The 11,183-nt window shown below is 43.3% G+C and overlaps 1 protein-coding gene across 1 annotated transcript; it reads right to left on the minus strand.

Annotated features, from left to right (window-relative positions):
• Positions 1–7,103: 7,103 nt before the first annotated feature.
• Positions 7,104–10,978, minus strand: LOC113139326 (zinc finger protein 37-like). Its single transcript, XM_026322456.1, has 6 exons — positions 10,665–10,978; positions 10,110–10,221; positions 9,716–9,831; positions 9,235–9,479; positions 9,020–9,114; positions 7,104–8,568 (listed from the first exon to the last, which is right to left on the minus strand). The coding sequence occupies exons 1-6, from the start codon at positions 10,900–10,902 to the stop codon at positions 7,293–7,295; spliced, it is 2,082 nt and encodes a 693-aa protein (XP_026178241.1). The 5' UTR covers positions 10,903–10,978; the 3' UTR covers positions 7,104–7,292.
• Positions 10,979–11,183: the final 205 nt, after the last annotated feature.

Below are 11,183 nucleotides of genomic sequence, written 5' to 3' on the forward strand. Positions count from 1 at the left end.
CACCAGCACCAAACTTGGAGCTTCTTGTCAAGTCTTTCAGTCATCGACCATGTCAGTGACCTCCTCGTCCAATGCCTCCCTGCTGTCCCCTGCCCTCTGCTTCACAAACACCTCCATCTATCCAAAAATCTTCAGCTGCTTCGACTACACTCCAGCCTCCAGCATCTTCACCGTCTTCACCGCTGCCAACCTCCTCCTCCTCCCCCTCTACTCCCTCATCCTCTGGGTGGGTTTCCAGCGATGGCATCAGTCCTCCGCTCCATGGAAAACAAGCCACTCGGATGTTTTCACCCACTGCATGGTCTTCATGGAGATCATCAGTGTTCTGGGATCAGTCTTCTACTTCTGTTCTATTTACACATGTGATGTGACCTTGAAGATGCTTGGTTATTTTTCCTTCATAGTCACTTACCCTGGACTCACCTTCTTTCACTGTCTGAGCTGTGTGGAGCGCTACCTGGCTGTTGTTCACCCAATCACCTACCGGCGCATTAGACAAGTAGGCGGGGTTAGGATCAGAAACATCAGCATCGCTTGTGTTTGTCTTCTGTCTTTAGGAGTGGTGGGCTTAACACTTTTGTACTTCCCAAAATTTCCCAGTTCTGTCTTTTTTGCCGTTTTAGCCATCGCCATATTTGTCGTCTTCTTCTGCAGCCTCTCTGTTCTCCGTGTTCTGATTCGCCTCGGGCTGGGGAAAGTGGGTGGAGTTAGGGAACGAATCGACCAGTCTAAGATCAGGGCTTTCCAGTTTATAGTGGCCATAACAGGAGTGCTGGTGCTGAGGACTTGTGGGCTAACTGTTTGCAACATCGTTTTTGATTTGGAGTCAGTGGCTCAAAATGCATGTGTCATTCTAATGTCTGGAGTGTGGCTGTGTCTGCCGAGCAGCCTGGTTCTCCCTGTGCTGTTCCTGCTCAGAGAAAGATCAAGACCAGGTTCTAGTTCAACTTAAACTAGAGTGAAACTTACAGAAGGTTAAGTGACTTGATATCAGAGTAACATACTGTATCAGGTCTGAGCTGAGGTTAGAGTGTAGAGTCAAACAGGGTCTGTTCAGACCTCATGACATCCTATACACACCAGGGAAGCTAAAGTCCAGGGGAGTCTGGGAAGGAGTTTTAGTTAAACCTGTCTCTGGACTGAAGGTTTAGCTGCAGTGAGGAAACATTTAAATGACTGAAGTGTGTTTGCGTCATGGACCATAAAACTCAGAGCGTGTTCAATATGTTTGAATCTACGACGTGATTTAATCAGGTGGTTTGTGGTTTTGTAAAGATCTCCCTCTTTTCTAAACACACATACAGTTTATTTGTAGAAGATTAGTCCTTGTTATTATAAAACATAACTTTATATCATTTATATTAAACTAGAGTGTATTCTTTATTCAAGTTTGTTTCCTCTCTGTTCCTATGGGCCTGATTGTTTTTGCTGTTGGTTAATATTTGTTATTAAAAATTAAAGTCCTGCAGTTTCCACTATTTTATTTATTTTATTTTCTTTAACATATTTTCCAGAAGCTCCAGACTGTCAAGCTTCTGATTCAAAATTGCACAAAACAAAAAGCACATACAAAGAAAAAATACAAACATTAACTGGAATATAAATATGGGGCCTACAGAATCTACACATCTGAGAACAAATCAACTGACTACACATCATTCATTCATCTGTAAAATACTAATGAGCCGACCTTTAGTGCGTCAAAGAAAACATCTAATCCTATAAACTCACCTTAAAAACAAGATAAACCTGATAAATCACATATTAAGTCTATGACACGAAGAAAAACCACAGTTGGTTTTCAGACTGTTTGTATGTAAAATATGAGTCGAGGACTGAGACAGTCTGGTTTGTCTTGGTGTCATGGTCAGTCTGCAGACTAATGGAGTTTGGGGTCATATATGTGATCTGGTTTGTGTCAGGTCTTCAGCCTGAGTCAGGAGTGTGTCTGCAGCCTGTTAGTTTTCCGGCCCGGTGCAGGAACAGCAGAGGTAACACCAGACTGCTGGGCAGAGTCAGCCACACTGCAGATGTTATCACTGCACAACCGTCGCTGTCGCTCAGCACAGGTGACAAGTCAAGAACTTCACAAACCACCATCCCTCCCAGGCACAGCAGCAGAACCCCCATGATGGTCACGATGGTGTTGAAGGCCCGGCGCTTCATCTGGTCCACCCGCTCCCTGTCTTCACCCACTTCCCCCGGGCCGGGCCGCCTCAGGACGCAGAGGACGGACACACAGCAAAAACAGACTATGGCCAAGACGAAAACCACGAGGCAGAAATATAGAACTATGCCGCCTGTGTCGCTGGCTAGCACCACTGAAATCAGACATAGTACAGACAACCAAACAAACCCGATGCTCATGTTTCTGATCCTGATTCCCCCCTGAGTTCTCAGACCCAGGTAGGTGACTGGGTGAACCACGGCCAGGTAGAGCTCCACACAGGTCAGGGCAAGAAACAGAGTTTTGATGGCCCAGGTGGAGGAGAAGATCTCTAAGCTGTACTTCATCACCTGTTGAAGATCAGTGTACGCACCCACACAGTAGAAGAGACACCCCGACAGTGTGATCATCTCCATGGCAACCATGTGGTAGGTGAAGATGTCCGAGTGACTCGCTGTTGTCGGCGTGGAGACGCGGCGTTGTCGCCTCCATCGCTGGCAGCCCAGGTAGAGGACGAGGACGCACAGAGGGAGGATGAGGAGGATGTTGGTGACGGCGAAGGCTGTGAGGATTAATACGCTCATACTGGTCATGGAGCAGTCGGGAGGAATGACGGAGGAGTTGGAGGAGAGGTGGAGGAAAGAGGAGTTGTCGGACATACTGACGGAGGACTGAAGAGAAGAAAGGACCAGAGGCTGGAATCACAACAACAACAACATCAGAAATAAACTGATAAACATAAACATGTAGTTTAGGTCCAAGTAAGAAGTTCAAGACACCAAATGTATATTATTAATAATATTATAAGCACAGCACATAAGCATAACAGTGTTATCATTTAATGTTTATAATTTACATGGACGTGTAAATTTCCTAATGTAAAAAAAGTCTTTAAACAAAACAAATATCTAATTTATAAGATATTAGATATTAGAGAAACTAGCTGTAGAAACTGAATCTGTCCTAAGACTTTAACACCCACCTCAGTAGTTTCTGCTCGTCCTGTTGTGGCTCCAGACTCACTGGAATCTCACACGAAGCTCTATAGGTAGATATGAGTGTTTGAGTGTGTTTAGGTGTGTTTAGGTGGAAACAGCAGTGTTGTGTGATGCTTTGCATGTTGCAAAACCGATGCATATTTCATGGTACTTTTTCTTGTTAAATGCAGCAGGCAAATGTATTTTCCCATAACTGCAGCAGGAACAGGCTGAGCTGTGGTTTGTTCAGGCTGTCAGTCAGGGCGGTGTGTTGAATCAAGAGACAGCTGGTCAGAAACAATAAAATTTCACACGATCTGTGCAAACTGCAGCTCTGTAGGTGTGAACAACACTGGTACACTAAACATACAGTCACACATTTACAATAGGAGATAAATCATTTGATGTTTGAACAGTCACGACACTGTAGATTATAAAATAATATTGTGGATTTAGAGCCTCATTAAACACGACATCACATGATCCAGGTGCCTTGTAAACACGCTGTCGTGTATTTAAATCTTATCGTGTCACTCTCTGCATGTTATTTTAGTCATTTCTGCAGCTGCAGTTTCACTTCTGACTCAGTGTCTTGACTCCGTTTGCAGCTGAAAAAATAATGCAAAATAATCCACTTTCTGTTGCAATGAATGCTGGGAGATGCAGTCCTCCCTACTGTACTTCAGTAGTTAATGCTCCTACCTCTGAAACTAAATCCTCATGTTTCTAGTGTTTCCTAGTTAAGACGAGAAAAGTTAATTAAAGTTTGTTGAGATTCCAATAATAATAATAATAATAATAAAAAAACCTCATCGCTCTCATGCATAAAGTGTCTGTGCAGTTTATGTAACATTACATTAATCCTATGAAGCAATAAAGTGATAATTCATCTCTATTGTAAATGTGTGTATGTGTGTGTGTGTCTGTATATAATTCTCCATGCACATCATGATAAACTGATGCAAATATTATTGAGCTGATGTTCAAACTGTGGTGCTGCTCAGACTCTTTGAGAAAAAAATACATCTGTCTTCTGAACTGGTGTGGAGAAAGTCTCATAAAGTGTAAGTAGCAAAATTATGGCGCCACCTTGTGGTCAAAACAAAATCAAATGGCACCTTGTGTTGTCTGTTTGATTATGGTCATGAAGAACCAACCACCAGGCAGCAAAGGCCATTGGCACCACTGGGAAATTCAGGAAGGTTTAAGATTATTAATCTGAATTTGATGAGACTATAAAATCATATGAAGTATATTAGATTGAAATGAGATATGAAATTATTGTAATTGACTTTGTGTGGACGTAGATCAACCTGCTGCAGAGTTGATCAGCATAATATTCAAATGTTGCTGCTGACCCTGCAGTCTGACCATCCTGTGGCACAGTAATGTGAAAAATACATTTGCTTGATGTAATGACCCTTAAAAAGTATAAACGATGATTTGCAAAGACAAAACACCCACAGCCTCAGTCTGGATATATGTGGAGGAGCCACAGAGAACAGCCGAGAGCTTGAAGACCAGAGACCACGACGAGAAACAAACTCTGCCTCTCTCAGGTGAGTGTTGTTTTAAAAACTGATTATTTAAGGATTTAGCTCTTTAGAAAATGTTTAGGCAACGTTATTAATGTGAATCCACCATTTGAGTAGACTTTTATTAACTGTTTCTTTAAGAACTCATGTCTTTCTCTGCAAAAACCTCAGTTTGCAAACTGGGTCTTCATTCCAGCTGTCTTTGAATTTCTTATTACTGGCCAGTAGCTCTACATCTTAACTCTTACAACAAACGATGTCAGGAGGACACAGATAAACTGGTGAGGGATTTACGACTTGTAACACCTCACAGAGAAAGGTTGGAGAAATTCAGCAACAGAAAATAAAAGTGTTCTGGTATGAGACCTGATGTTTGTATGTTCCACTGTGCAGGGGTTCTGTCAAACCAGACATCAACATCATCAGAAAAAATGCCCTTTCATCCAAATATACCTCGTACATGTCAGACTGAGGTGCTGTCAGGAGCAATTAAATCTACTCTTCTGACAAGTCCTGGTCATTAAATCCTGTTTGTGAACTTTTTCAATGTCTCCATTTAATTTCAACATTCTCTTCTCCTCTTGTTTATCTGCCTCCTCTTCCTCTTCAGGCCTTCATGTCTGTAAATATGTCAGTCAACTCCTCTTCCTCTGCTCTTCTGTCCTCCAACTCCTCTCTCCATCCTCCCCTGACCACATGTTTCAGGTCCAAACTGAGTATCGTTTTCTTCACCGTGTTCTCCGTCATCAACCTGCTCGTCCTGCCGCTCTTCTTCCTCGTGCTCTACCTGGGATACCAACAACGGAGACGGCAGCGCTCCACTTCCACAGCAGCAGCAAGTCAGTCCGACCTGTTCATGTACCAGTCCATCATCATGCACCCGATCGTGTTCTTGGGCTTCACCTTCTTCTTTTGGGGCGGCTATATCAGTCAGCACGACATGATGGTGGTGGGGCTCTGTGTCTGGTCTGTCGCCTCTGTTGGGCAGGCGCTATTTCACATCCTCACCTGTATGGAGCGCTACCTGGCCGTGGTTCACCCCATCACCTACCTGGGCCTGAGGAGCGCTGAAGGGGTCAGGATCAGGAAAATCAGTGCTGCAGGTGTTTGGTTACTGAGCTTTGGATGGATTGCTGTTTTGTATTTTACCAGCACCCAGATAAACACGATCCTGTATTGCTGCAGCACGGCTTTCTTCCTAATCATCATATGTTTTTGCAGCATTTCGGTTCTCTATGCTCTCAAGCGCCCAGGGCCAGGGGACATGGGTGGGAACAGGGAGCGGGTTGACCAGTCAAAGCAGAGAGCTTTCCATACCATCATGGCTATAATGGGAGTACTCTTATTAAGGTTTGGGGGGAATCTGATCAGCAACATGATTTACATCTTAGCAGGGGTGAATCCTGGTAGTGGCTGTGTTATGAACTTGTCTGCATTTTGGCTCGATATGCCCAGCAGTTTGGTTTTACCTCTGCTGTTTCTACACCGGACTGGAAAACTAAACCGTTAATGACAAAACGTTAAATCAGCATGAGAGCTGGGTCACACATTAATATTATACTATAAATAAACATGTAAAATCTGCTTTTGGAAAATGTATCTGAAATAATAGACTGTTAATCCAAGCACCTACCGTATGTATCTGTAGATGACAGCAAGAGTGATACGTTTTAATAATAGGATAGTCGGACATCAGGTAGATGTAGAGCAAAGCATGTCATTGGTATTTAAACATGTATTATTGGTAAGAGCCTGGGATCAGTGATATATAAAATTGTGTCCCCTGCATAAAGACAAACATTGCTGCTTTGCTTTTGAAAAATGTTTTTATACAAATGTAAAAAGTAAAGGACCAAGGATAAATCCCTGTGGTTTCCCATTTATCACTGCAAGAAAAATGATGCAAGACTCACAGCCACAACAGTCAGGCAAGAGACTGAGAATCTGACTCACTGACTCTGAATCTGACTCTTGTATTTTTTCTGAATGACTCACTAAAAGTGTCTAGTAAAAACCAGCAGTATGCATTTGGACTGATACAGAATAAAAATACCACTATAGTTTGTTTTTCACAAAAATGCAAAACATTAGTAATGTTGTGTTTCCAAAACAATTCAGGTCCCAGACAGGACCTATTTCTCATTCACAATGTATAATGCAAATCTCTGCTTGGTTCAATGAAAGTCTCACATCAATACTGGCCAGAAAAGATGCTGGGTCTTAGGACACCTGTAACCCAATGTGAAGCAATAGAGGAGAAAAATGAATGACTTTTAATAAAATACCTAAAAACTAATGATCAGTTTCAGCAACATCTTGTGCTTATTGCTAATTAGCACATGTTAGCATGCTAACATGCGGACCTGAGCTGCTGAACACGGCAAACACTATACCTGTTTAACAACTCACATCTAAGTGCTTAAATTGAACAGTGTGGCAACACAGATCCACAGATTTTATTAGAGCGTCTTTCAATATGACACAATGAACCTAAAGGACTGTTGACATTGCTTTGGTGCCTTTATATACCTTGTTACAATAAATTAATTAAAGTTGCATAACACTTCAAACTCTCAGAGGTCTGTGTAAACAAAACAAAAACATATTTTGGGTTCAGTCTTCAGTTGCAGCCTCTCCCACCAGGTGGCTCTTCATGTGTGTTTTCAGACAGTGGCTCTGAGTAAAAGCTTTGTCACAGACATTACACTTGTATGGTCTCTCACCATTGTGGGTCCTCATGTGGACAATCAGGTACGTTTTGCGAGCACAGGCTTTCCCACAAATCCCACACACAAACGGTTTAACGCCTGAATGGATCGTCACGTGGTTGTCCAGGTGAACCTTTCGTTTGAAGGCCCAGCCACAGTCTGGACAGCGGTACGGTGTCTCCCCCGTGTGGACACGCATGTGAATTGTCAAGTGTCCCTTGGTGGAGAATCCTTTTCCGCATTCTCCGCAGTGGTACGGCTTCTCCTGTGTGTGCGTTCTCATGTGAATCTGCAGCTGCCGACTCGTCAGGAACATTTTGCAGCAAACGTCACAGAGGTACGATCTCTCTCGGTCCGTGTGAATCTTCTCGTGTTGTCTCAGCGTCCCAATTAGTTTGAAACGCTGCCCACAAATCTGACAGGGATGAGGTCTTTCCCCAGTGTGGGTCATCTTGTGGCGGGATAATGATCTGAAGTCACTGAGGGATTTACCGCACACGCCACATAGGTGGGTTTTGCTGATATGAGTCCTGCGATGAGCTTTTAGCTCCTCCTTCAGCTCAAATGCTTTATGACAAGTGTGACATTGGTGAGACTTGCCAGGCTCATGGAGTTGATTGTCCAGGGACACCTTCAAAGCAAACACCTCATGGCAGTCGTTGGTTTTATGGTGACTTTGAAGGTGATCCTTTAACGCCTCCTTGGACTCTGACAGTTCACCACACACCCCACAAACACTTCCTGGATCGTCCACATGACTCCAAGCGTGTTGGACAAGCAGGACTTCTACACTGTGCAGAGCTCCGCAGACTCTGCAGGAGAGAACAGCACCACTGCTCTCAGTCTTTGCCTCAGTGGGTTTGACAGCAGAACGTCTGAATTTTTGTCTCTTTGGCATCTTTGGCTGCAGTTCAGAGTCACTTTCCCTCAGCTCCTCATCGCTCCTGTCTGGTTTCCAGTCATCACTGCTGTCAGTGGCCACCTCTCTATCTTCTTCCTTTTCACAGTGCTCACTAGCACCTCCTTTACCCTCAGTAACAGAGTGGGTCAGAACGTCCTCAGCTGGTTCTGAAATCCTACAAACTTCAACATCAGCCTTGTCTGTTTCTATTTCTTGTTTTGATGCTGAGCTGAAGGGCAGAACCTCCTTTCTGCCACCTTCGACCTCCTGAACGGGGTTACTGACAGAAACAACAAAGAGTTAAATGTTACAATTGTGTTTGATGACATGTTGCTGTCATTGGTGCACAGAACCAAGCACAGCAGCCATGTGGTCTCTGCCAATACAGTGGGTCATACTGAAGCTCAGTGACTTTCATCATGGCACCAAGACAGAAGACCAAGACCTTTCAGATGACTCACATCGATACTAGAGTTTAGGAGTTAGTCCAGAGCTCTCTGGCCTGTGCTGCAGGAGGTGGTGCAACCGAAAATAATCAACTTCATCTGAACATGATCAGTCATTATTAAAAACTATCAAAATCACATTTAAGATCTTTTCAGGCTTTATAACGTCAGTTTGTTTTGGAATGAAGCCCTCATCACTTAACATCAATCAGGGCTTTAATGTTTGTCCACATACTTTTGGCCAGTTAGTGTATGTTTCCCCTTTGGTTCTTCAGAATCACGTACCTTGTGAGCAGGCTGGTTTCATCACATGTTACCACAGCAGAGGTTGATATTCCAGTGCTGACGTCTTTTTCACTGCTCTGAGGCTCCTCTTGTTCCTGAAAAAATAAAGATTCCACCTTAAATCTATGAAAAACATTATGCCTGGTTATAAAAACTAAACGCTGCCTTGTCTGGAAAGCTAGAAGGCAAAATCAGTCCCAAACATGAGAGACCACCTTCAGTCTGATAAAAAGTGTTGACGTCCCTGGTCCTGGGCAGCTGATGCTTCTGTGGATCTCCTCTGGAGTCACTGTCTTCAGGTTCAGACACTGAAGCCTCCGTCTCTTGTTGGATGTTAAAATGTCAAAAACTTTGTCGTCTCCAGCCAGCTGAGGACAGGTGGATCTTAGCAGGTCCAGGAAGTCCGCCTCCTTCAGACCACAAGGACACTGCAGCTTCAGCACTGGACATTTCCTAAGAACTGACACAGTGAAGATGTCTTTAGTGTCAGAAACCTCACAGGATCAGTTTTTACTGCCAGAAAACAATGACTGCAGTTTACATCAGTGACTCCAACATGTTTTTAAATCCAAGCACCTTTTATTTATTTATTCCGTCAAATTAAAGGCCACTTTAAACCATAAAGGGGCAAAATGTAAATTCTGTAATTTAGGGGGAACTGTCCCTTTAAACCAGGTGACATTTATTTTAAATTACCGTTATTTGACAGCAGCTCAGTCTGAGGGTCCTCCAGGATGCGGATCCTGAGGTCGACGTGCTTCTGTGTTTTACTGATCCGAGGTCTGCTGGGCTTCCTCTTCTCAAACCGGCGTCTGCAGGAAAATGACCCGAAAGAAAAAGCTTCGTTTTTACAGGAACATGAGGCTGCCAGCATTACAAAATAAATATTATTCCATATACGACAGTTTGCAATAACCTTCAGTGTGATCCCAACAATAAAAGCACCATAATGACAAAAAAAACTAATATCTGATTTGTTTTTCATTTATTATCAGCAAACTGTTTAGTTTAACACTAAAACCAGGATTCCAGTGTTTAAAGCAGAAACACATATTTAGACATAACAACAAGAACTTGTCTATGTAGGAACCTTGATGGAGTTTGTTTATTAAGGTCTTGCAGGTTCTTCAGACACTCAGTGGACTCTTCATCGTCACCCTGGTCTTCCTCCACAGGGCAGAGCCTCCTGCTGGACTTCACAACTGGAGAAAGACAGAAGTCAGTTCTTTTCATTATTTCTCTGTGACTGTGGGGATTTTATTTTGACAGCTTCAGGAAGTAGCTTGTACAACAGGGACCAAATGCTATTAAGAAATTCAGCGACAGCTAAATGATGTTTGAGGCAAATGTGATCCAGGGTTTTAATCTAAAGGTCTCAGGTTTATCCACAAAGCAGAAAATCGTAAGAGCCAAACCTCCAGCAAAAGGCTTGACAATAAAGACAATTTCACATTAAAATCAAAATTATTCTTGTTGGTAAATTAGAAACGAGGCTGAACAAAAGAAAAAACCCGTTTTTATTATGTTTGTAAATTAATGAAAAGTCAAGTTAATCTTAAATTAAACCATATTTTAATGGGGTTTCTCTTTCCCCCCGTGGACACAAACCGGGACTCTGGAGCTGCTGGATCTCATTTATACCAACCGGCTTTGCTGAGTGTGAGCTCCGGCTGCAGGAGAACCGTCTCCAGCTGCCTCCTCTGCCGCTCGATCTCCTGCCTGAAGCCCGAAGCCTCCTCCTCGTACCCGGCCACGACTCGGTCCACCACCGCTAGGATGTCCCGGGAGGCAGCGGCGAGTCTCTCGGCCACAAACCCTCTCAGTGTCTCTCCTTTGGACAATTTACTCGAACTCTGGACTGTGTCCGACACGTCCGTGTCCATCACTGTGACCTCAGGTTTAATATTTTACGTTACAGCGAATCTTTCCCACCATTGCTCGACAGCTGAACCCGTTTCCGGTTTGGGTACGTCCATAAATGTCATCCGCATGAAATTGAAACCTGCGCCAAAGTTCCTTCTCCATTCAGTCATTAATCAACAAAATAAATAATAAAGTACGTAAAGGAACGTAAATCAGTCTGTTTTTTAGCCATAGAGCGGATCAATAAACTGATATTAGCAACAATAAATTGATTATTGTGTTAAATGTGAACTATTGACTT

This window comes from Mastacembelus armatus, chromosome 18 (genome assembly GCF_900324485.2).
Source record: "Mastacembelus armatus chromosome 18, fMasArm1.2, whole genome shotgun sequence".
Lineage (NCBI taxonomy): Eukaryota > Metazoa > Chordata > Actinopteri > Synbranchiformes > Mastacembelidae > Mastacembelus > Mastacembelus armatus.

Bases quoted from the DNA above. Each gene is read 5' to 3' on its own strand.
- LOC113139326 (XM_026322456.1), bottom strand. From the start codon at position 10,902: ATGGACACGGACGTGTCGGACACAGTCCAGAGTTCGAGTAAATTGTCC. The intron at 10,222-10,664 runs GTTGGTATAAAT...GTCTTTCTCCAG, and splicing joins GCTCACACTCAGCAAAGCCG to TTGTGAAGTCCAGCAGGAGG. The intron at 9,480-9,715 runs GTAATTTAAAAT...TCACTGTGTCAG, and splicing joins TGAGCTGCTGTCAAATAACG to TTCTTAGGAAATGTCCAGTG.